The 25581-nt window shown below is 37.4% G+C and overlaps 1 protein-coding gene across 21 annotated transcripts in view; it reads right to left on the reverse strand.

Annotated features, from left to right (window-relative positions):
• The window catches only part of PTPRD (protein tyrosine phosphatase receptor type D), a 1875931-nt gene that overhangs the window by 252463 nt on the left and 1597887 nt on the right, over positions 1–25581 (reverse strand). For all 21 annotated transcript variants that reach the window (XM_081152197.1, XM_081152189.1, XM_081152196.1 and 18 more), the window contains 2 exons: positions 24322–24467; positions 21645–21786 (listed from right to left, as the gene is read on the reverse strand). In XM_081152197.1, the coding sequence (XP_081008323.1) occupies positions 21645–21786; positions 24322–24467 (288 nt within the window). The remainder of the gene's footprint in view (positions 1–21644; positions 21787–24321; positions 24468–25581) is intronic.

The following is a 25581-nucleotide window of genomic DNA, read 5'->3' on the forward strand; positions in this document are numbered from 1 at the left end:
TGTAAACTGGATAATATGGCCCATCTGGTAGGATTATCATGGGAATAAAACTGAGCTAATATGTAACAAGCAAGTTAACATAATGCCTGAAAAAAAGTAGATTTTCAATGCATGCATAGATGCCGATGTCTATAGAACATGAGCAAGGCAACATCCCTCACAAAACAGGGCACTTAAGGAGTAAACTTAAATAGAAACATCAAATCAACAAATAATCCAGTGTTGATCATCACTATTTAACTCTATTTTATTTTACTAGGAAACATTTAAGGTTGTGAGTAGTACATTATCCTACAATAAATGGTTTACCAATTATATAGAAATAGAAGGGACCCTTGAATGTCCTATGTTTTTCTCTTAATCACTAGATGTTTTCCCCTTTTTAACCCTACCTAGTTCTTCCTTAAACAAATAATGCAGAAAAACATTTCACGGCATTTCCCACATCAAAAATTCACATACAAATGTAGAATAAGACAGACTTAGCTTCATATTCAGCTCTGATTATGAGCTGAGCTACCAAGGCTCATTGTAACTCAGGCTCCTCATTAGTAAAACTGGAGAAAAAAAATTGCCTACCTACCTCTCAGGACTGGTATTGAGACTAAATGAGCTAACATGTAGAATAAAGTGGCTTATAAGAACAAGCATTTTGGCATAGGACCATTTTTGTAAGCCTATTATTACTAATTATTAATTGTGTGGATATTGGACTTTTAAACCTCAATTCCTCATATATTAAGTGGAGATAATACTTGAAAAGATTGCTGTGAAAAGCAAAAAAGATATTTTTGTAAAGCCCTCGATAATACCTTTTGGTACACAGTAAGTACTCAATAAATGATGGCTACTATTATCAATATTAGTCTTCAGGAGAAAAAAACACATGGATGGATTCAAAGCTTTAGGGGTTTCGGTTAACATCATTTTGACATTTAGCATGTATTCTAGCGTGGGGTCCTGACACCCAGTCCAGCGTCTTGTCCACACCAGATGGTCTCCTACAGATGTCTGAATCCAAGCGAAAGACAAGGGCTGATGGTCGTTTCCCATTTCACTTTTGTTAGGCAAAATTAAAAGCTAATCATTCCATATGCACAGTAAAATAGCACTGTGTGTTATACAAGAAGTGGGTATGTATGTTGAGCATCACAGAATGGCATTTAAAGTATTTACTCAGAAATATTCAGCTTAGTAGCACCGTGGCAAGTCACTGCTTTGGCACACCACTGTGGAGTCACTCATTATTTTAAGCCATATGGACATTATTCCATTCAGTCTAGTTCTACTGTGCTATACTATTTAGTTTTTAAAAGGGCTTTAATTTCCTGACTTTTTTATTTTATTTTCCATATAACCATTTCATTAAACTATACAACAGGAAGTGAAAAGGTAAAAACAAGCCCCAGAAAAATAACTCTGTAAGCCAACTGTTGCCATTCTGGAAGCAAATTTTTCTAAGATTAGGTAATTACATTAAAATTTTCCACATTAACATCCATGATGGTTTTATATTTGAAAGCTGAAATATGATTCTTTCAATCTAACTTCATAATTTATTCTTTGTCTGATGAAACAAGTAAAACACATGAAAGATTATACTTCTTATAATAAGTAAAATCAATCTAATTCCTTAACTTTTTGTCAACTAAAAACACTTTTCTTTGTGATAATACAACCCCTATAGAGTGTGTGGGTGGGGGGGAGCTGAATTTTTAATTCAAAGATGACAAGCCTACAGCTAACTTAGCCTGACTCTGTCCAAGCCACTGAGGATATTTTTTAAAATTGTCACACATATTGGCAAGATTGTCATGTTTTTATAAAGAAATCAGTAGACGGTGGAGATATGTAGATTACTAGAACACAGAAGAGGGTAAGGGTAGAAAGAAAGAAAGAAATAGAGCAGAAACAACATTGTGCTATAACTTAAAAAAGACTAGTGTTAATATTGTTAACTCGTCTCTTTTGTATCTAAATATCTTATAAAACATATTTCCTTTATGTAATTCACCCAGTAAAAATATTTATATTTCATGTTCTATTGTTTTAGTTTTGCATGTTCTACACCACATGAATTCAAAGAACAATGAAGTTTATGCATTTCTTTTAAAATGCCGAGGTTAAGTGTATGAACTTGAGTCTTCGAGCAAAGGATACATCTGGTAGCAATACCAGGGACAGGTGAGGGGCATGAGCTAGACAGTGGACAGAGCATCTGAAAAGCTGTCATATTAGGAAAATGAAAACTCTGCTTAATTAAGGTGTTCATAACAAAATGGAAAGACATGGAAAAGTACAAGGGTCACTGGGTAAGCTACGAAGCGGGAATACATAGGTCAGAAAAGGCAAGACAGCGGGAATACATAGGTCAGAAAATGAGCCAAGGAAAATCCAGAGGCTTCCCACCTGGACAGCAGAGAGGAAGCATAGTGGGGCTGGCCACCAAAATAAGAACATAGTATCTGGGAGGGAAGCGGGTGCGAACTCCTCTGGGCATGCTGAGGCTGGTGGAATCATCCAGTACGTGGTACTATTCTCACCCTTTCTCTAGAAAAAACCAGCTGCACTGCTCCCCTGCTTCCTGCACGCTGCAGATCATGGTAAGACACACAAGAAGGGAGGTTGTTTTCCCTGTAAACTCTCTCACCATGACAATAAAGTGTGGGGCCACACATTCAGGTCACCAGGCCAGGAGTCCCACCCCTGAAAGAAAACAAGATAAGTTCTGTGCCCACAATAAAAACCACTAATCAGCTCTGGGCAGGTCACCACAGACAATGGCTAACCCAGGCAAGCCTGCCTCAGCAGGACGCATGGAAGTCTACAAGAATCAGTGGGACAGTCACTCCTGTTTGAGAAAACCATCAAAATCAGGTCTTTGTGCTACAGATCTTTCAGCAGATACCTATCTGGGATAATGTGGAAATTACTGAGAGGTATGGAGCCAGCCTGTGCCAAATACATGTCTGTCCCATGGCTGGGACCCAAATTAATAAATACCAAAAACCGTGTTTCTGTTAGGAAATCAAAGCCTGGTGCATTTATGCTGAAAGTCAGTTGGCATGATTTTCTGAAAGCTTCATCTTCACTGTGTTAGTATCTGAGGTGCTACTGGATGGGACAAGTGGCCCCATTCATTCACGTCAACTTGACAAGTGACAGTAGCTCTCGATCCCAAATCAAGTGTGTACTTTCCTGCTTTTGCTATTACATTGTCTGAATTGAATACTGCAGCCTTGACGCTATTCAAACCATGACATTTAAACTCTGTACCAATTTATTTATAAATTTTTAAAGGTTTAGCATTTGTCGTTTCATTGCCTTCCAGTTTCTTAAGTATCTGTGTAACTTTCTAAGCCCATTCACCGGTGTTGCTTTTGTAGGAGTGATTGATATAAGAGACAACGGCTCTCTACAAGTGGGCACCGGTGCTTAAAAAAACAGCATTTAATGACTGATTCTTCCATCTCTAAATTGTCTGTTGCAATAGGATATTTTATAGATGCCAATTTTAGTTGCATGTGTGTGTCTTTCCTCTTTCCCAACTGGAAGTGTTTACATAATGTCTATAAAAATAACTCCTGAAAACTACTGTAAAAAAGATACCAAACACCAAGTAAATTAAGTCCTGGTTAAATGGTATATCAGACAAGTCTAAAGTGAATTTTGAATACATGTGAAAAATATTCATTGAGATAACTCTTCAAGAATACATTAATTAATGAATAAGTAATTCATATTATGAGGTAATATTTTCAAAAGATCATAGTTCAGGTTACTTTCATGACATTAATCTTTGAATAGCAGTTTTTATTTTGTACATCTCTATGGACAGTCTACCATACTGATACTAGTTTATATAAAACTAAACCTACTTTTAGGTGACAATCATACAACAAACCTACCACGTGCATTCAACAGGTATCTCTAAAGAGTGTTTGTAGTGTGCTCTGTATTAGGATTGTATGAAATAGTCATTAACATGGAATAAATTATAATGCATACAATGTAGCCTCGTAGTGATAGATCTGTATGTCCTGACATGGAAAACACAGACAAGATATTTTTCTATAAATATAAAGGCAAACTGCATAACCATCCATATCATATAACACCACTGGTTAAAGCAAAACAGCTTAAAACTATAAGCCCATATGTACGTGTTCCACAGCTGTTAAACTATAGTAAACTGGAAAATATCCAGAAAGATCTACAGCAAACTGCTACCTCTGAAGAGTGAGTGTGACAAAGAGCATCTTTCATTTTTTTAGTTCTTGTGTTTTTTTTAATTGATTTTTAGTGAAAGAGGAAGGGGGGGAGAGAGAGAAACATCAATGTGAGACAGAACCATCAATCAGTTCAGAAGCCCCAACCAGGGATCTATCTGGAAATACGGGCATCAAACCCACCACCCTTCACCCTGGTGCACAGGAGATTGCTCCAACCAACTGAACCACACCAGCCAGGGCATCATGACATATTGTTTTTACTCAAAGCTTGAAACCTCTGTTTCTCCAATACCCCACAAAATTTCCCCGGGTCATATTCAGGAAGCTGAGATCATTCCAGGGTTCTCTGGACCAATAAAAAAATCTGCCACTCTCTAATCCTCATCGGGCTGTGCCAGCTAACACGGAATGAGTCTAATCCCTCTTCTCCATGATGGTCCACAGAGGCAACCGCCAGCTTCATAACTGGTTTAGTTATTTTTCTTAAGCCCCTGAGGGACAGGAACAATTACATTTCCACATTCTCAGCCCAACACCCTTCTCTGCAAGAATTTTCTTAGATGAATCGTCTGTCTTCTTAGAAATAGTTCCTATTCAAAGAAGAATATAGTTATTCCTGCATAATGTTTTTCTCTAAAACAGTAAAATTGAAGTCCTTCATAATTTGGAAAATTTTGAAGGCAATTAGCTAGAATATGAGTATTTCTTACTTAGTTTTTTGATACTACATTATCACCTGAAATATACTTCCTTTTAGACATAAAGATGACACCATTAATCCATATTAGTAAATGCAATTTAAGTTATGTTTCCAGAAGTAGCAATGGCATTGTACTGAGCTAGCCACCAACTTTGCCCTGGCCCTGCATCCACCATCTGAGTGGTGTCTTATCAGACCAAATGCAGGCAGGCAGTCTCTCTCTATGAACAAAACTATACCTGGTCAAAAAATGGTAAATCTTCTGAATTTGTCTCATATTACAACGACTGCATGAACTAGGGCCCTGTTTGACCTCAGCTGGGAACACATGTTGGGCGACACACTTTTTTGCTGCTCTGTGCAATGGCCATGAAAGTGCCGTGAGAACTGATTTGGGGTTACGAATAAAATTTTCACATAGGTGAATTCATAAATATGGAATCCATCAATAAGGAGGATCATGTCTAATAGAAAAGATAATCACTTAAATACATTTTGTAGGAGCAAGTCAATTCCATTTCTCCTTTTTGTAGACCCCTACAATGTAGAATTCTACAACTTTCTCATATCCTTACAAAGACAACTGCTGCAAAGAGTTTATGCAAGAAAAAAGAGGGGGGGGTCAAGTCTCCTTCCATCACAATTTATCCCCCCTTTACTCTCTTCTACCTCCCCCAGCCTCCCTCTCCCTCTGGGAATCACCATACTCTTGGCTGTATCTACGAGTTGTTATTTATTTTTTTGTTTTCTTTGCTTAACTCCTTCACCGTTTTCACCCAGGCCCCAACCCATTCCCCCAGACAGCTGTCAGTCTGTTCTCTGTATCTATGAGTCTGTTTCTATTTTGTTTGTTAGTGTATTTTGTTCATTAGATTCCACACGTAAGTGAGAGCATATGGTATTTGTTGGGTAGTGAACAAACAATGCAGTATACAGACGATGTATTATAAAATGGTAACACCTGAAACCTATATAATTTTATTAACCAATGTCACACCAATAAATTCAATAAGCTTTTTTTAAAAAAGAGGGGGGGCAAGGACCCTGGAATCTCTGCATCATGGGCATCTAGGATGTTACTATGTGTATCGAATAACTCACAGGAACAAATATGTCCTCTGCCTGTTGGCCAAAGTGCAAGGCGAAGACAAAGCTACACAATATTCAGTTCTGAGAAGTCCTCATACTTCACAAAGAATCCACACAGGACAGGCAACTGCCCTCCAAAAAAAGGACCTCTTCTTTCCCCATTTCTGAACTAAACCAGCTCAAGCAACGTTACAGAAAAGGAGTATGTATTCTTGGGGCTTCTCTGCTGCTGCTTTTGTTTGATCTGCTAATTCTTTCTCCATTTGGGGGGAGAGAAAGACTTTTTCGTTAGCTGCCTCTTTCACTGCCAGTCGGCTTTGATGATGTTCTGGGGGCTTCAGGAAGAGCGACATTTCAGACATTTCAGCTGAAAATGCTCTCTTCAGCTTGGCCACCGAAGCTGAGCACAGCTGAAGCAAGCACTCAATTAGTAGCTCCCGCTTCAAAGGCTAGAGTACGCGCCCCTCAACACACATGTGTAACTCCCATCAGCATTCATGGGAGCTGTGGGAGCTCACAGCTCGGAGAGTCTACCTCCAAGTCTGTTTGCCTGATGAGCGTGCAATTAAACCTTAGGGCCCAAAGTTTTCTAGGAGGGCGGAGTAAGTACACCAAGTACTCATGCAAAATCAAGTGTGCTCACTTTGGGAAAGTAAGCTATCACTTCTATTTAAACGTGAAGAAAGCTATCCAAATTAGGCCTATTTCCATTTCATTTACCCTCCTAGATGTAGACAATAGCCTTTCATGGTGTTTTGGGAAAAGTGCCACTCTTCCGTTTTAAAAGTTCAGTTACATGTTTTTATAAGCATTGGTTCACAACACTTAAAAAAAACAGCCTCAGGGGAAACAATGTCTAATCAGACTGAGACCACCTCAGATGAATTTCCAACACAAAATCCATGGCATCTACAAACACCAGTGGCTTTCCTGTCTTCTACGCAATAGCTGTATTGTAACTTAAAGTTATGAAAACACTGAGTGGCATTTTAAAAAATTAACTTGAGAGGAAAATGCCTTCCTCAAATAATAAATGTGTTCTTATTGGGAAATAATAATTATGGTTCATTTAACTCATTCTACAGATTTTCCAATATTTTTCAACATGGAATTAATATATATCAGAGCCTCGAAATATTAAAATGTGTTAGCTAGTCTGTGCCAGTCATGATCATACCTCTACTGAGAAAATAACTTTGACTGATTTAGTTCCATTTAAAACAATTAATTTTCCGCTGTTCACACAATTCTCACAAACTTTAAAGAAAAAGTAATGAAGAATCTTGATGTTTTATAAAGAAGATTTAATCAAGCAAATTCAAAGATAATGATCTAATAATTCTCTCTACCACCAAACATCACATTCGGACTTTCTAATTATGTGAGAAATTAAGATCATCTTAGGTACTAGACCATAAGTACAAATAAATCGAATTGCAATGGGTCAATGAACTTGTCAAAAAGTCAATAGTGTCCCCACCAAGCTTACAGGAGTGCTGAGACGTCAGGAGAGCTTTCAAATTTTACCCTGGCAGATGAACTAGTCCACTTTTTTTTTTTTTTTAAATATATCTTTATTGATTTCAGAGAGAGGAAAGGAGAGGGAGAGAGAAACATCAGTGATGAGAGAGTCATTGATCGGCTGCCTCCTGCACGCCCCCCGCTGGGGATCGAGCCCACAACCCGGGCATGTGCCCTGACCGGGAATCGAACCCTGATCGCCTGGATCTTAAGTCTACGCACAACCGCTGAGCCACGCCCAGCCTGGCACTAGACCACTTTTAAAATTTCAGAAAATATGTCATCTTCATAACATCAGATTTAATATTTGCCTGGCCGAGCATGGCTCAGCGGTTGAGCGTTGACCTGCGATCCAGGCGATTGGGGTTTGATTCCCTGCCAGGACACATGCCCGGGTTGCGGGCTTGATCAATGACTCTCTCATCATTGATGTTTCTATCTCTCTCCCTCTCCTTTCTTCTCTCTGAAATCAATAAAGATATATTTAAAAATAAATAAAAATTAATATTTAACACCTGGCCTTACAAATGTGATAGTAACCATCTCTTCATGGAATTTTAAACGTGACTGTTAAAGAATGAAGCATCTCAAAACTGAACACAGTGAACCTTATTTCAGAGTCTATGGAAGACTGAATAAAGAATAATAAACATAGATGAGGTAGCAAACCACGGTCTATGGTTAACAGAATTATTAATGATGGCAAATGTAAAAAGGAAGTCACCATTTCTTACCATAAAAGATTGTAGATTGTTTATATCATATCCACAATTTAATTTATAAAATTGATAACGACTCTAACAGAACTACCCTAATTTCACAGTATATCTTATACACAGAGCCACCTCCAGGTTGAGAGATAAAGACTGTTGATGTTACTACAGAGGATCTAAGCGGTTTCATTCTTAGGTGTTTGTTTGTTTTTGTTGTTTTTGTCTGAATGACCCTAAGCACACTAATAATTCAGGTGAACTGTCAATCTTGCTGAAGTGACTGTGTCTTCTATGTTCCTGAGACAACCTTCACCAGCGAATCTGAAACTCACCCAGAACTTCAGCTGGTACAGGCAAAGCTGCTTCCTTATTTAGAAGTGAAATAGTTGGCAATGGTCTAACCGGGGACTATCACAGTGTAAAATCACATTTATTCAGACACCCACATGAGCACTACCATACTCTACTTTCTAAACTTTTTGTCCAAAATATTAGTTTTAAAAATCCTTTTTTCCAAATGGCCCCCTTACGAAAGAAATACATGTATTTCCATCTGAGAATTCACGGAATTTATGTGACTCATGGGATGTAGAGTAAACTGATGGCTATTGATGACAATTACCTGTAATATTTGCAGAGAGAAGACAGAGACAAAAGGAGAGGAAGAGGGAGAGGAGACGAAAAGGTCTGTCCAGTGTCTCTGATAAAGTCTAGGGTACGGAGCACCCATCTATAATCTAAGAGGAAGCTAAAATTTTTATATTTCTCAGTAGAAGGACTGCAGTATCATTTTGGATAAATGTTTGATGAATCAAGCAGACATGCAAAATCTAATATATGGAGGTCATTTATGTCTAGTCCTCATTACTAGGCTACAGTCAACTTCGGACATGTCACTTAAACAATACCAACTTGGAAAACTGACTCACATATTATTTCAACAAATATTTTAGTGTCTGTTCCATAGCACCCTGTTAAGTCAAACACAACCCTTTCCTTCATGGAACATGCAATATTTAAAAGAACCAAAAAAAAAACCTAACTATTTTGTTTTTTAATCATATCCTTTTAATTATAAAAATCCAAGCCATTTAAATGAGAACAATAGTGTCCTTGAAACACTGAAATAGTAAAACTCTAAGTGAATGAATTTTCATAAAATAGGCATTTCTATATGTGTGTTTGTATGTATGCATAAAAGGATGAACTCAACTTCTCTTCATCTGTCAGCTCTTTTACGAAAGTCACCATTAAAGGCACGTCTGATAGGGCAATTTCAGCACAGAACATACTCAATAAAAAATAACTAACTAGAGAAATAAAGATGTACCTTCTCTGAGTATTCCTGATTTTTTTAATACTAATTTTGAAACTGGGAGGCTGTCCCTCTTAAAGTCCTTGATTTTAAATTGCCATTTCTTTTTACACCCAATTAAACTGTCAGTGTAATGAAGAATCGTCCGAGTAGAACTGTGAGGATCTTCTCACTGCTGCTTTCTGAAGTCTTAATTTATAGAAACTTTTGCCTAAAAAAAGAACTTTAAGTCACCGCCTCAACAATAAGACATGTAACGCTTCCACCAACTATGGCTCAAGAATCGATGAAAAAAAAAGTTGCTTCACAAAATGGCCCTTGGGTGCTACAGTAAAGGGAATATTTTCCTACAATGATACGATATTTGGACTCTGAAAAAGAGACTGCCATGACCCTGATTCTTTGGTGGAGTTTTTTTTAAAAGACCACATATAGGAAAGGCTTACTACTCAAAAAGAACAAACAAAACTGACTCTGGACTGTTCATTTTCATAAAAATTTATTGTGTAAGAAGACATGAATGGTGACCAACGATTCTTTGAACAATTCTTAGTGAAGAAGAATGACTTTCTTGTTAGATCATCAGACTGTGTCAACAAGGAACCTCAGTAACCTCCATCAGGCAGAGAAAGTTATGGGTTAACATTCACAAACACAACTCATTCCCAACACGTCCAAAATGACTAAAATTGACCTATTAACTCCCTTTGGTTGCTCCAGATAAACATTTAGGAAGCACTCTTTTAATCAGTATTTTGGGGATGACTAAGTCTTCCTTAAAGTGGGAAGTAAATCAGCAATAGCATTTGATCTCAATAAGGATATGCATAAAGTCTGAGTATAAATTAAAGGTTCTTTAGGGTATAGGGAGCTAACCCAAGTTCTTAGGCCTTAGGAAGTAACATATCTAAGAATGTTCCTGGTTTGCAATATATGCTAATGACTTTTTTTTTAAGGGTAAAAACACCTAAACTCTCATTTTCTAATAAAGGAATACTTTATTATGAAAATCAGTTTTGCCAAATAAAGTCTTCTGAAGGAGATGCTTTAAGGTATTCTATTAGTACACTTTGAAATCATTTCATATAAAGGTAAGCTTTGTCATCATGGGCAAAAATGAGTCAAAACGCAGTGACTGCAGTAATAAAAACTCCTTTTACTATGAATTGGGAGAGAAGCAAATGGAAATATTACTTTAAATGTAATTGCTTAAGTTTTTTTTCCAACTGCATCACTTTTTATTAAAACTCAAGCAAAGTAAATAAAAAATCTTCCTATGAATGAAATATAATTTTCTTTCAGAACATTTACACTCATCAGGAAAAAAAAAAAGGGTGAGTTTAACTTTTCTGTCAGTTGAGGCTTCATATGTCAAATAAATCTTACCTTTTCAACAACCCTTACTGTCACATTGATGGAATGCTCAAGGAGACACTGGCAAATACTGGCTTAGAAAGCTAAGCTGAATTCTGTGAGTGAACTTCTAAAACATTTCATTACCCCATACATTATATGTATAACTATCTTGTCATTTTAGCCAAAATGATGGTTTCTTGTCAAACAGAGACTGTAGCTTCCTTGAAGACAGGTGATGGCACTGTCTTTTCTATCCTTTTATCCTCAACACTCAGCACAATCCCTGGCATAGAGAGATCTCTATTACCAAATAAAGTCATGAATTAATATGTATTGCTTCTCTTGTACTGTGTGCTTATTCTAGATATGGAAACAACATCCACTGTTAATTCTTATTTTTTAAAATAAAATCTTAAAATACTTCTGGAAGAAAAAAAATTTTGAAATTTCTTTGTTCAACTGTTCATCTTGTTCTTTGTTCATCTGTTCACTCAGTCAACAAATATTTCCTGAAAATCTGTAACATGTCAAACACTGCACTGAGTGCTCAACCTTGAGCAAAACAAAGCCCTGCTCTCATGAAACTTCTAGTCTAAGCATGACCATAGCTCTGTCTAGGATGAAAAGAAAGCTACGTCTCATGTTTCCCAAGTACATTCCCCAAACAGTTATGACAGGGTGACATTCAAATTTAAAATACTTTGCAGAGCCCACACTGGCCAAACGGTGCTCATGCATCTGGGCAACAAAATTATTTAGTGGACAAGGCAGAATGACTTAAAAACTACAAAAATATGTTTTCCTAGCCTGAGAAAGATGGTTCTGCCTGTGCCAGAAAATTCTGCTTCATGAATGCGGCAGTGTCCTTTAATCAAAATAATTTAAAATTACCTATTGATAATTGTAACAGCCCCGGCAGTGATCATGTGGATGGTGATGTGATAATCACCACCACTACTCATCTGTACTGAGAGCCCGGCACTGTGCTGAAGCTCTGTGTGGATGGGCACCGGCAATCACCTTCTCAATTTTTAGCAATAGGCCATCTGATCCCTCCACCTGACAGGTAAAGAAGCTGAGGCTTAGAGAGGTTAGAAATGTGCATGAAGGCCCGGATCAAGTAGCGAGGTCAAGATTTGAACTTGGATCTGTCTGTTTGCAGAACCTGAACTCATAGCCACACCGTCTATCACCTCCTATACCAAAGGTGGTGGCATAGCCTAAAAGACAAAAACAAAAAAACGAACAAGAAAAAATCCTTTCATGTTAAATCTTTAAGTGTGGAACTGATATGAGATTGTCCTGATCCTTCTAAAATATATAACTAATGATGCCTCATTGTCAAAGGCATTAAGTATACAATTACAGGTTTTATCTATTCTGTGACCTAGGATAGTCCTGATGTAACTGAGCGGAAATCATATTTTAAGTGTGACCCTAGTCCAAGCTATTGACTACCTGGGTCCTAATGTACAAGCATTCTCAAGATTATGGAAATGTGTATTAAAATAACATTCAGCGCAAAAGTAAGAAGGAAAAAAAAAAGAAATGCATGATATTGCATATCAGAGAACATTGCAACAATAAAGGATCTCCAATTCCTTCAAATAACTTGGTAATGAATGTACATTTTCAGAATTTCATTTCAACTTATTTTCACGTGAAAAGCTGATTTTTCAGTCCTTCGGATTAAGCAATGTTTCATAAGCTACAGAAAACTTCTTTTCCAGGATTGTTGACGCTCCCCTCTCATCACCACAGCCATGGACCCATTTAATAAACATTTACTGACTTATTCTGACCAGGCGCTGTCCCCATCTGGGGACTCAGCAGCGGGGAAGAGGGACAAACCAAGTGGCTCAGTTTCGAGAGGACGATGAACGGAGAAGGAAAGAAACTGGCCTTTTCCAGCAAATTTGTACTCGAGCCACTGGGCCACATGCCTTACACATGTGTGTCACCAATTTCTGAAGGCAATCCGAAAAGGCAGGTAGGTTAGCCTCCACTCTTAAAGACGAGGAGCTTCAAGTTCAGACTTCATGTGCTCAGTCCCACACAGGACAGAAGCACTGGTCTGTTCGTGAGTCCAAGGCCACCGAGCTGGGAAGAACAGGCCCTTCCCACTGCGCTTCCCCCTGGCTCTCTCCTGTGGTCCTTCAGGCGGCCTTCAGCTTCTGGTTCTCAGGCACACTCTGTCCTACGATGGCCACTGAATACTGATCAATTCCTTCTAGTCCACGTAAAGCGAGAGTGATTTCTGCCCAAATGGTCCCTTACTGCATCATCTGTGTCTACATAACCATTGCTTTCTCTCTCTTTATATGTATACATTCATTTCACAATTATTTATTGGGTGACAGCAACTACTAGGAATGCTTTTATGTCAGAAAAAAGAGGTAATAGTGCTTACATATAAAGAAGGGAGGGGCACATAAAATAAAATTGTCAAGAAATAGAGTATATGGAAAGTGCTATGAGGCAAATTAAACAGGTCATACACACATTCTATATATATATAATATATATTGTATGTAAGAAAATATAGGGCATATGCAAATATACCTCCCCGACATATTTTTTTTGGTTTAACTACACAATGTATAAGTATTGGTAAGTAATAACCAGCTTTATTAAACACAGCTTTACTTTTCTACCATATTTAATTTTCTCATTTTCTGATAAAAGATCTAAAGTTACCTTGGAATTAAACAAATATACAAACAAATGAAAGGAAGTGTGCATTCCAATCCAGAAGGATAGAAAACATCTGAAAACTATTAATATTGATTTGCTAGTCTCACTCATGACAGAGAATTTCATTCTTTTAAACAGCTCCTTTGGTGTTACATTAAAAAAAAACACAACTAAACAAACAAACAAAAAATGTAGGTTCTCATCTGGGAAACCCCAAACTGAGATTAAATTTATCATCTAAACACGCATATCATCAGACATATGAGAAAAAAATTAATAAGTGTACAATTGTATCTAAAATCTGTTAGAAAAATCCAAGGTGTTAAAGGGTGAAATAATATATATTTAATGCAAGAATAAAATTTTAAAATCTATATAAAGTGAATAGATATAAAAAGAAGGGCATGGAAAGTCTTAAAATGTAAATTAAGACACATTTTCATTTTGAAACATCACAGACAAGATAGTCTTTAAATCTTTCTGCTATCTTTAACAAAATATATTAAGAACACCGGGATGTAGATCATCATATTTGTGTTTAATGTAGCATTAATTCACAAGTCATTGTTTTTTTAATAAGATAAAATAAGTTGCTTGATCTTCTAAGGAGATATGTAATTAGGATTTTGATAATTAAACCCTAGATGAGGCATTTGGTATATCTACGCCCTAAATCCCAATAAATTATGCATGCACAACTTCTAAAACTGTATTTTAATTAGTAGCTTAAAATAAAACTAATTTTGGAAGCCAGGAAATAGAATTTTTAAGAATTGTTCAAATTTTATCAATGAAAACCAATCCAATACCTAGTTTGTAAATACAAACAGTAATTATGCATAAAGGACTGTGAATGGTTTGCTATATCACTTTTAGTACTTCAGTAAACCCTTCCGCAAATTTCAAGTCAGATAGAAATGGTCTACGTTAACTTAGTCACATGATTCATGGTTTGGGTACTTTAATCTCTTCAGCCAATAAAGTACGTCATTTTCATTTTCTTCTACTACTACTCTTTCAATTTCTCTATTCTGAGCTACTATGGTTTATACCCACCCGTGATGGCTATTTTCATGTGTCAACTTCACTGGGCAACCAGGTGCCTAGGTATTTGGTCAAACATTATTCTGAGGGTTCCTGTGAGGGTGTTTTTGGATGGAATTAACATTTATATCAGTAGACTGAATAAAGCAGTCTGCCCTCCCTAATGTGAGTGGGCTTCACCCAACCAGTTGAGGACATGAATAGAACCGAGTATGACCCTACACTAAGACAATTTCTCCTGCCTAAGTGCCTTCAGGTTGGGACACTGGCTTATTCCTGCCCTCAGACTCCAACTGAAACATCAGCTCTTCCTGGGTCTCAAGCCCACCAGCCCTTGAGCCAACTCCTTATAATACACACACACACACACACACACACACACACACACACACACGTGTATATATTTCTTACCTACATAACTATTGTCATGAAGGTCTACCCCTAATACTTTCTGACACCAGCTCCACCTGATAAAATCCTACACGTTCTTCAAGTCTCAACTCAGAGGTCTCTTCCCTCCCATGATGCATCATCAAAGCAGGATTTTTCCACACCTTGCACACCTTAGCACTACTTTCTTTCACATCACACTTGTCTGTGGCTGGCCAGCTGGAAGAAGACTGTCCTTTCAGGACACTGTTTTATACAGGTATCCCCCGCTTTCTGAAAGTTCGCTTCAGGTCACTTCGCTTTTATGAAAGACCTACATTAGTACCTGTTTTGCTAACTGAAAGAATTCCAAGGAGGATTTTTGCATTTATGAAAAGGTGAAAAGCTAAAATAGGGTTCAGCGTTTGTTCTGCGGGAGCCCAAGAGCAGTGAGAGTGGCCCGCCAAGCTCCTTCTCTTGGGAACTGCCCGCGGCCTCCGCATCACGCTGCTACAGCCCTGGGCTGTCTGTGAGCATCCGTGCTGTGTCGCAGCTTATTCTGTGGCTCCCTTAGTGAGAGCTGTCCTAAGGGAACTGCTTCTCCCCTTTATGCCAGTTCAGCAGACGAAAGGTTTCACAGGAAATCTCTACTTTTGGAAACCGAGGGAAACCTGCACATCAAAAGTAAATATTTAAAGAGCTAAAGCACATATCACAACATTATTGCTGACTGGGTAAAACCCAAATTCTGTGGCCCATCATTACTAACATCAAAAATAGATTAGACTAGGTAAATACCAAATTCCCTCCCAGCTCAACATTTCTATAGCTCTATTAACCAGTCAATCAACAGTAAACACACACATGACTCAATATTCATTTTTAAATTGATAACAAGGATATCATAATATGAATTCAAAAGAATTCTCACTTTTATGCAATGATTTAAAGGTCACTCATTCTCCCTGAGCCCTTTTAAAACATAATCCCAGAGTGAAAAAACAATGATTCCAAAGCAGCAGCCTGCATCACCAACACAAGGGTCCTTAGAAGACCCATCACAAGGGACCATGAATAGCCTCAGCTCACAGTGCACTTCCTCCCAAATATGATCAGTTTTAATGTCTCTCCTGAGTGGGGTCTTAGTGCACTTGTCCGCATGGGCTCCTGCCTTTCTGAACACTGGTAGGAAAAGCACAGTTATTTTTAAGGGCTAAAGATTAAGTTTCTGTTTATTAAGCTTATGAGGCTCAGTCCACCACCACCTCTCTTTAACACGGAAATATAGTAGACAGGAAGGCTTTATCACGTTGGTATCAATTTATTCCAAGTACTCAACTATTTTATAAGCCTTTTCAAGTAACCCTCACTCAGTACCATAATTGTCAGCAAGCTTTCTGCGTTGCCCACCCTTCCTTTTGTTTCAGTCTTTCATAAAACTCCTTTTGTGTGACAGTCAAGCAGCTGTGCTTTGTTCTTTAAATGTTCCTAGCCTGGATCCCCAGCCGAGACCACTTTATAACATAAATGGCAAAGTACCATTTTCACAGCGGGGACAACTGTGTTCATCTTCAGAAAGAGGCATTAATAAAATGAGACTGTAATGAACATGCTAATTCTGATCACAGGGTATTGCACAATGGCAGGCAGAGTCGTCTGCCTTCTCCCTGAAAAATGGCAAAAGTTTTTTTTGTTTTTTTTAACAACTTCTATAATGGCTTGAAATTTTTTTTTTGGAAACTGACATATTATGCAAACATATCTCTCCATTTCCCAGTGAAATGCCTTCTCCATCTCATCCAACCGCTCACTCTCTGTTTTATTATGTCAGTAACAGTCACCTTCAGGGAATATGTTTTTTCCATGTTACAAGAACTGACTTGCTAAAATAGGCATGTCACTGAATCATAGAAAGCTAGAGAGAAGTGATCTGAGGGATCATTAATCCAATTCCTTCCCTGTACACAAGGGGGGGAATCCATAAAACAAAATAGTTAACAGATTTGCTCAAGATGCACAGCTATTTTGGGATGGAGCCAGAGTTGAAACTCAAATTACTAGGGAGTTAGGCTTAAGGATCTTTGTATATTATCTTATGTCCTGACAATGATCATTCAGAAAATATGATGCATTTATGTGGAGTGGATACTCAAATATGAGTATTGTTTCATAAAATATATTTGTAAAACTAGGTAACTAATCCATCTAATCCGTCTCATTTTTGGTCACCTAACATTTTTTGACAATAATTTTACTTTGTATGTGTTCTATGAACAAACTGGTTTCCTGTAAGTAGATAAGAGCAACAATATTATATACAGGGTGGGACAAAAGTAGGTTTACAATTGTTCATGTGGAAAATAATACAATAATTTAAAAATAATAATAAATTTTAAACTCTATGTTTCGTGTACACACAAATGTAAACCTATTTCTGTCCCATCCTGTATTATATCCTGTTTTATGTTACTGCTGGTGGTGGTTTGGGGGGCAGCGCTATTTGGGAATGGGCAAGCCTTTAAAAATAATTCACTAAACTTAAAAAATCAACATATCACATGTTGTTTTGGATGACAAAACAATGTGTATTTTCCGATTTCTACGCAAAAAATATAAATTCAAGAACATGACATTTAGTCAGATAATTAGAGGCACACTTGGTTAAGTTTTCTATAACTCCTCCTGTAGAATAGGAATTATGTGAGCAAGAAGAAAGGGTTCCTGATGTCTTTCCACTTGCCTGAGAGAGCCAAGATGCAACTTGGCTCGCTCTTAACAGAAAAGTCTTTGGGTAGTGATATTTCATTTTCCCTGCCTAATGCTGATAATGTAACTGAGAGGACATTTACATCCCCCGTTGTCATTATATAAATTTTTATTACAAGTTTCCCTCCTGACATCTTTGGCCAGAAAGAAACTGTGACCAGTGAATCAAAGACTCAGAAAGAGCCAATTCCCTCTGGATTATGATCCCTCTTCTTAAAACACCCTCTCTGGTCCTACTCTTATCCCTCACTGGAAGTCAAATAGCCAACCCAAAGTCCTTAGCAGGATTCTACAATTAGGTAGGGCTCGGCCCCTAATACCTCTGCATGGCATCTGAGCCCCTCACAGAAAGTTCTGCTGAGCAGGGCAAACACGTGCTGTAATAGGGACGCTCAGCCTCCTAAAACGCTATAGAACTAGAGAGCTGGGATTTGCTCGTGTTTTCACAGCCTGGTCCACCAAAAAAACCCAAAAAAACAAAAACAAAAAACAACTTAGAAAATGGCCAAGAGGCTGTAAGTACTGCATTCAACTCCCCCTTCTCCCGCGACTTCTAGGAACTCCAGTCTAGAGCGTGTGAGTGTAATTGCCAATCAGCCTGTTCCAGCACGTGGTCAGCCTGAGCGTGTAGCTCTTCCTCCTTATGAAAACAGTTTTTCAGAGCTGGGCAATTTGAAACGAGCTGCAGAAGGAGAGTTTTCCCTGAAATACTCCCTTCAATGTGCATGAGTGGCCAGAGCATTCTTTCAACGTCTTCTGCATTAGCCACACAGGTCAGATGTTTAAATCTGCAATTAATTAGGTTCTCCAGTAGCCTGTGTGAAATAAATTAGTCATCTCTATCCAGCCCACTTAGACAAAACCCATCAGGGCGGTTGGCACACTTCTGGCATGGTAAGCAAAATGGGGAAAAGAGTAAATGACCCATGAGGACCAAATGGGCAGATTAGGCCTCTGGGTGACAAGTATAGAGCAGTTTCCACCCACTGCAGGACAGCAAGGGTGTCTGCCAGTGGGATTTGGGAGAGAAAGCTAACTTCAAATGGTCACAAAGCTCATCAAGTGGGATATGAAACCCTTCACTTTCCTTTGTTCATGATATTTATATTCTAAGAATGTTCATTTACCATTAGAATATTTTTAAAAGATGATTGATAGAATTATCAATAGCTATTTTAATTTTTTTTCTGAAACACAGAAATATATGAAAGCATTCTATTTTAAGGTTATGTTTAGACTAGTTTTCCATTATCCAAAATACCTCTGAGTTTTTCTCATGAAACATTTCCAAAATTGCTAAACTTAGTCTTTAAAAAAATAAGGTTTTACTACGTTACTAGAATCATAAATTTTCATACAAATGTACTTACATATGACAGATATTCCCATAGAAAGTCAACATGATATTAAAACTTTCAAATGTGTTTGCTTTATGTGGGGGTTAGTTGGATAAAAGCAGATGAGATCAAGGGACCCTATTCAGCTGGGAGGCAGAAAAACATAAATCATGTAAATGTCTATGCTACGAAAAGTGATATTTTCCTCCAACTTTTTGTTAATGTCTTCATTAAATGCATAAAAATTAAGTGAAGCCAAATGACTATCATTGTTTCCTTTTAAGGAATTTGTTCAAGGAACTCAGAAGGCAAAAAAAAAAAAGTTTCTGGTAAATTTCACTTTATTATAGCTTTGTAATACACTTTCTACATAACAGCATCAGTTCTCAACTAGGTGAGTAAATGAAAATGAAAATTTTAAAAGATCAACAAATGAGTTTGATTTTTCTTCAGAAAAAATTATTTTACAATTTTCAGACTTTTGATCTATGTTTATGTGAATATATATGTATATTAACATATGTACATACTCTTTGTAGTTCATATTATAGTTTGTATAACAGTCTTTAAGAGTCCTTTCAGTTCTAAAATCTGGATTCTAACTCTTGTCTGCTCCTTTTTTCCTAATGTCTGATTCTTGTCTGACAGATTTTATTCCTTCTTTACCTTTTCAGATATTTAACATACAGTTCTTTTTAAACCCACTCATATAGTTCAATTATCTGGAGTTGGGACTGTGATTTCTACTTTCATTGACTGGGCTTACTGCCTACTGTGAGTTGGAACTGGCTTTCATGCTTCAGGATTGGCACCTATGAGCCCAGTGGGGAACATCGGGGAATGACTGACCTTACCCAGGTTGTATCCTGGATTGAGGGGTGTCTCTGATAGGTGAATGTTTACATGGTTCCGCTCTCTATGGGATTCACTGCTTCTGACCAGCTTTTAGGTTAGCATCTGGGTCCTGCATGTTGCACCGTGGGAAGGGTACTAGAATTCTCACCTTTATGCTAAACACTGATCTTTCTCCTTGTAATTCCACCTTGTTTTATATAGGCCTGTGTCCTCCTAGAGAGATAAAGTCCAGTCCTAACGCACATAATCCATTTGGGTATTATCTTGGGATATCTTCTCTGGAGATTCTCTTTGTTTTTAGCCCCCGGAAATTTTTCTTCTTTGCAAACCTAACCATGCATTTAATTTTATTTTCAAATGTTTTATCAATATCTCTGTGTTATAGAGGGATGGAGAACTTGCTGTACGAACTTAAGCTTGTCATAATGGTCAGAAATACAGCTTAAATCTGACTTGTTTGTTTTTAAGCAGCACTCTGTTACATGCAATTAAAATATCTGTATCGGGTTGCTCAACATGTCCCCTGAGACTAAGATGTTTATATCATTTAAAATATATTTCAGCAGAGGCATGTAAATAATTTAATTTTCTAAGCTTCTTGGATTAACTAATTAATTTTGGTACAAAATAGACCTAGAAAAAATGTTTTTTGAATTTATAAAACATATAAAGTAAATAAACCCCTTGATGGAAAAGAAGTAAAATGGATGAGAAATATCCTTACTCCATGTATGTTCCCCCTATAATTATTAAATGTTGACCCTTCTTTCTAATTCTCTCCATTTTAGAAAGTCTGTTCTCCTAAGCTGTGCAATCAAGCAAAATAAAGTTAAAAGCAAAACAAATAAGTGTGCATGAGGGAAACATAGATAAAGGCACAGAAGTTAGTCTGGAAAAGTCAACTACAGGCAAGCTCAATCAGGTAATGTTCTTATCTCACCTAAAAGACTGAATTAAAGATATACAACAATGAATAATTATCCTTGACTCTCTAGAACTGTCCTTCCAAAGCAAGTCTAGAAAGCAGACACACTGTCCTGGAGACCTGCCATGTCATCCCATTCTTTGGTCAAACTGCATGTGCCACATAGCCGGAGTCACTTTGCATCAACAGCCATTAGTTCAAGCTATATAAAAGACTGAAATAAAAACACATTTTTGACTTAAAGAAGAAAGATGCCTTTCTTGTTTTTGATTCCTCTGCTTCTGAGAAATTCATCTGTAAGGTAGAGGACAGAGGACGTTCCTTTAATTTTGCAAACATCAATGTCAGCAGAGGTAATTTGTAAAAATGAGTTGCTGACCTCAGGATGAAATCTCCATACGCAAGTCATGCTGTGAACATGCAAAACAGTAGCATACCCTGTTTTCTTTCTAGGTTCTCTACCAAAAACCAAAATGGTATCTGGCATTTGAAATCAGCCCTCCTTTGGGATTTTTCTTTTCTCTCTCTGATTCGCACTTTCCAAGATTCATGAGAGGAGGCACACGTTGTCTATTTAAAAGTTGAGCTCTTATAAATATTTGATTTCCATTCATTTCCAGTGTAAGTGTCAGGACAATGCTCATCTTTTTGATGGCTCTACAAAAGAACACCTGGCCTACAGAATTTCAACAATGACACAAGCAGCAACCTTGCACTTGAGTACTTACCACGCAAAACAGTGAGTCTAGTAGATACGCTTATTTCTCCGACGTTATTCGAGGCCACGCATTCATAAATGGCCTCATCCCGTGGAGTCCGTAAGGGCTGTATTCTGAGAACTGATCCAGATCCATCGTCAAACTCTATTACCTATTAGAGGAAACAATAGCTGTCACAGGTGTTGTTACAATTGTCCACCCCTCCGCTAAACCTCTTAATGAAATGATGAACCAGACGTTAGGCTCAGAGTAAACTCAGCAGCATATTTTGAGACTGAAATTTGATATGGTGGTGAAACAGAATATTTGGATTAATTTAATGAATTCACTGAACAAAGGCCAAAAGACATGAAACTACATATGCAAAAATGTAGATTTCTCGATTCTGCTGAAAACCGTCCAGGGTTTACTCACACAAATATTCTAGTAGGTGTTTCTAGGGCAATTTGACCCAATTAATTCTGCAAGAGACTTGCTTCTATGATGGATAAACTTCTCAAATTATTCTGTCTCTGAAAACATATATGTACATGTAGATCCAGTCAATAATTGGACTATAAAGTGAAGAAATAATGCGTGCTATCAACAACAGATCTTCTGGTTTAAAGTGTCTCAACCTGAACAGTATCGATGAGTGAACCATGAAGAAAAACCGCAGAAGTCTAGTAGTTAGGCAGCCAACAAGAAGGCTTTCACAACCCAAGAGCCTGATGCCATGCATTAATTTTGCCATAAATCATTCCGGTGTTTGTTCTAGCTTAGCATTTTCTACATTTTTAGGGCATTCTTGCTGTACAATGGAGGCTTGCTTCACCAGGCAGAAAAGTAATGTCCTAAACAGCCTGAATTCACTATCATTATGAACTCTACTCCGAGAGACCTTAGCAATCCTAGGTATTTATCAGTTAGTTCAAGTACTACTTCTAAACAATGATGATGATGATGATGATATTAATAAATATGTACACAGAACAGTAAAGTCCTCTAACCTGTCTTTTTTCTATAACTATGCTGAGTTCTTTCAGCTGTTCACTGAGATGCTGAGCTTTTTGCTCCCCTGCATTTCCCTGTGAATAACATGTGCATGAGCTGAAATTCTAAAAAAAATCAAGAATGCCTTATAAATACATTTATGGAACGTTCAATCCTGGATTTTTGCGTGTGAGTGTATATGTCAGCATATGAAAGAAAGAAGTGGAGTACTTTAAAAATATGTCCACTTCAAGTTCTTTCTGCAATATGCCCACTTCAAGTTCTTTCTGCATCCCCTTTATGTTTTAAATTCACAAAGATAGCCAAAATGCTCCACTTCTCAGTGCAACACAATTCATTTTCAACTCTCTTAAGCACACATTTAGAATGAATCTACTACGCACCTTGGGAGTTTCACAGTTATGAGAATCTTTGTCAAATATGCCTTGTGTGTGTTTTTTAAGGTATTTACAAGCATCCTATGGCTTAATGTGAACAAAGATTTAAGCATCTTTAATGTCAATTTAAATGCTGATTCATTAATTGTTACGTGTCATTTCATGTTTACCTTTCTGAACTATTTCCTAGATTTAGACCTAAACTCTTAAGACAAACACTATGCCTCATGTTAAAATCTGGTGTAATTTCTGACTTGAAAACCCTATTTAATATCCAGTACTTAATGATGTGTGCCTAATCTAGGCCAGACACTGTATCGGCACTGGAAATAAGAGAGGAAATAAAATTGGTATTACCTACTGCTCTCATGGACCTTATAAATGAGCGAAACCCTAAACAGCGTATAGAGTGTTACAGACATTAAAGATTCTCAGCTCAAGACACAATACCATTTGATGAAGGACCTTTGTGTAAAAATAAAAAATTTTCCCTAAATGTATTTATGTGACTCTCATTAGGAATTATGTGCTAAACAGAGTTTGTGCTTTGAATGTTTACTATCACAATTTAATCTTTGTTATAAGATTTTGTCAAGAAGCTATCATCATTAGCAAGCATGATACCAAACTACTCTTGGACCAAAAACATCCATTTTCATTCAAATTTTTTAAAAAGGTGCACCAAAGATGTATATATACATCATTTTCTATAGGATATAGAAAATATATCCCAACGATTATTTATGATAATTTTTATTTTTAAATCACTGTAGGGATCTGATTTTCAAGCAAACAATTAAACATTTTTCATTTGTAAACTACAGTCCAAGGCATGGGGCTGAATGCGACTGACTTCATCCCCAGCAAAAGAGGTAGATTCCAATGAGCTTAAATAGAACCATCTAGCTGACCACACCGATTGGTTTAGGGATGAACATGTAACTCACTAAGAGCCTATGACATAGAAACACAACAGTGTAGGAGCCTTCACTTCTCCTCTAAGCTGGGCTGTGTGAGGATGAGTGACTATCTTGCAATCTTAAGGGGAAGCACTCTGAGGATGAGGCTAACAGATGGATGCTGGGAACACTCGTTGAGCCTTGGTATAAGCAGAGGCAAAGTCGGCAATCTGAATACCCAGATCCCCCATTTTTTAAGTCACTTAAAGTTGGATTTTCCATCACACGCAACATAAAGAATGCTGTATCTCAGTGATAACGACACCTTATAACAGACAAGACAAGCAAGTAACATCCAAACCAAAGATACAGCAGATACATTCTTCCCCCAGAGAAACAGAACAATGGACCTAATACCTCAAATCTCTGATTGCTGACTTTCTTTCCTTTTTTGTTCCAGACAATTTTAGGTCTCGGGTCTCCTGTAGCTTGGCAAATGAAAGAGGCAACTCCACCAGAGACCCCTGTCTGGTCAACAGGAGTTCGTGTAAACCTTGGAGGTGCTGAAATAAAAAAATAAATAATCAAAATTAGATGGAAAATTGAAGCACAGACCATCACTGCACTGCCATAGCTCTCCCCATTCCCATCAATACATACATAGAAACATACATGCTTAAATGTGCCAGGATTATAAAATTAGAAAAGCACCTCGACTTTTAAGGGAAGCTAAAGGGAGAGGGAGGTAACTTTCTGGTGAAGTTAATCAGCTCTTGCTTTTATTGCCAAAATCTGTATTAAGGCAGAGATCCAATAACATCTCAAAAGAAAGATCACACATTAATTTTTATGACCATTATTTAAAAAAATCCAATTTGTCCTCTGTAACAAAATGAGCTCATCAATCAAAGTGAGTAAAATGTTAGCTCTTTGCTTTGATGCCGCTATCAGGACACTGCCAGAAAGCAGCATTGCCAATGCTAAGCTATTAAAATTAGTGACATTTAAGAGAAATTCTAGGAAAATTTTAAAGAGTCAAGAAATATAGGCCTGGATTAGAAAGTTTGGCAAGAAACAGAAATGGGGAAAACGGGAAAGTGACTCTCTAACCCAGATATTATGGGCGGCCTTCCCTGAAACTTAACTCCACAGTTTGCATCAAAGATGAGTCAAGAGGGCCCCAAAGTCAGAGCAAAGAAAAAAAAAATTCTGGTAAGAAAGATGGAGAGTTAAAAATTCCTAAGCATGAAAGGCAAGAAACTGGAGGCTTTCTAAAGCCCTCTGTCTCCTTTAAGTGTTCCTAACATGTCCCATCCCCTGAAATGTCTACATATTATCCAAGTAGAGAATCATTCTTGTGTTTCCAGATCTAGAACTCTTATATGAGAGTCATATAAAATGTAGGCAAATATTTATGCACAGGGATACTCATCATGTCATTTATTTAGCAAAGATCGTAAGTACCCAAAATACCAAATACTATAGAATTGATGGTGAAATAAACATGGCACTTTGATGAAACATCACGCAAACAGTAAACGTTACATCTTAAAAGTTTTTACAATATGACATGAGAAATACTTACGATTCAATGATAGGCCACAAAACCACCATAGAAATATATGAGGGAGATAATAAAAGTGAACAGCTCCCCAAAAGGGATGTGACAAATACGCT

This window comes from Miniopterus schreibersii, assembly GCF_964146895.1.
Source record: "Miniopterus schreibersii genome assembly, chromosome: 11".
In the NCBI taxonomy this organism is placed as follows: domain Eukaryota; kingdom Metazoa; phylum Chordata; class Mammalia; order Chiroptera; family Miniopteridae; genus Miniopterus; species Miniopterus schreibersii.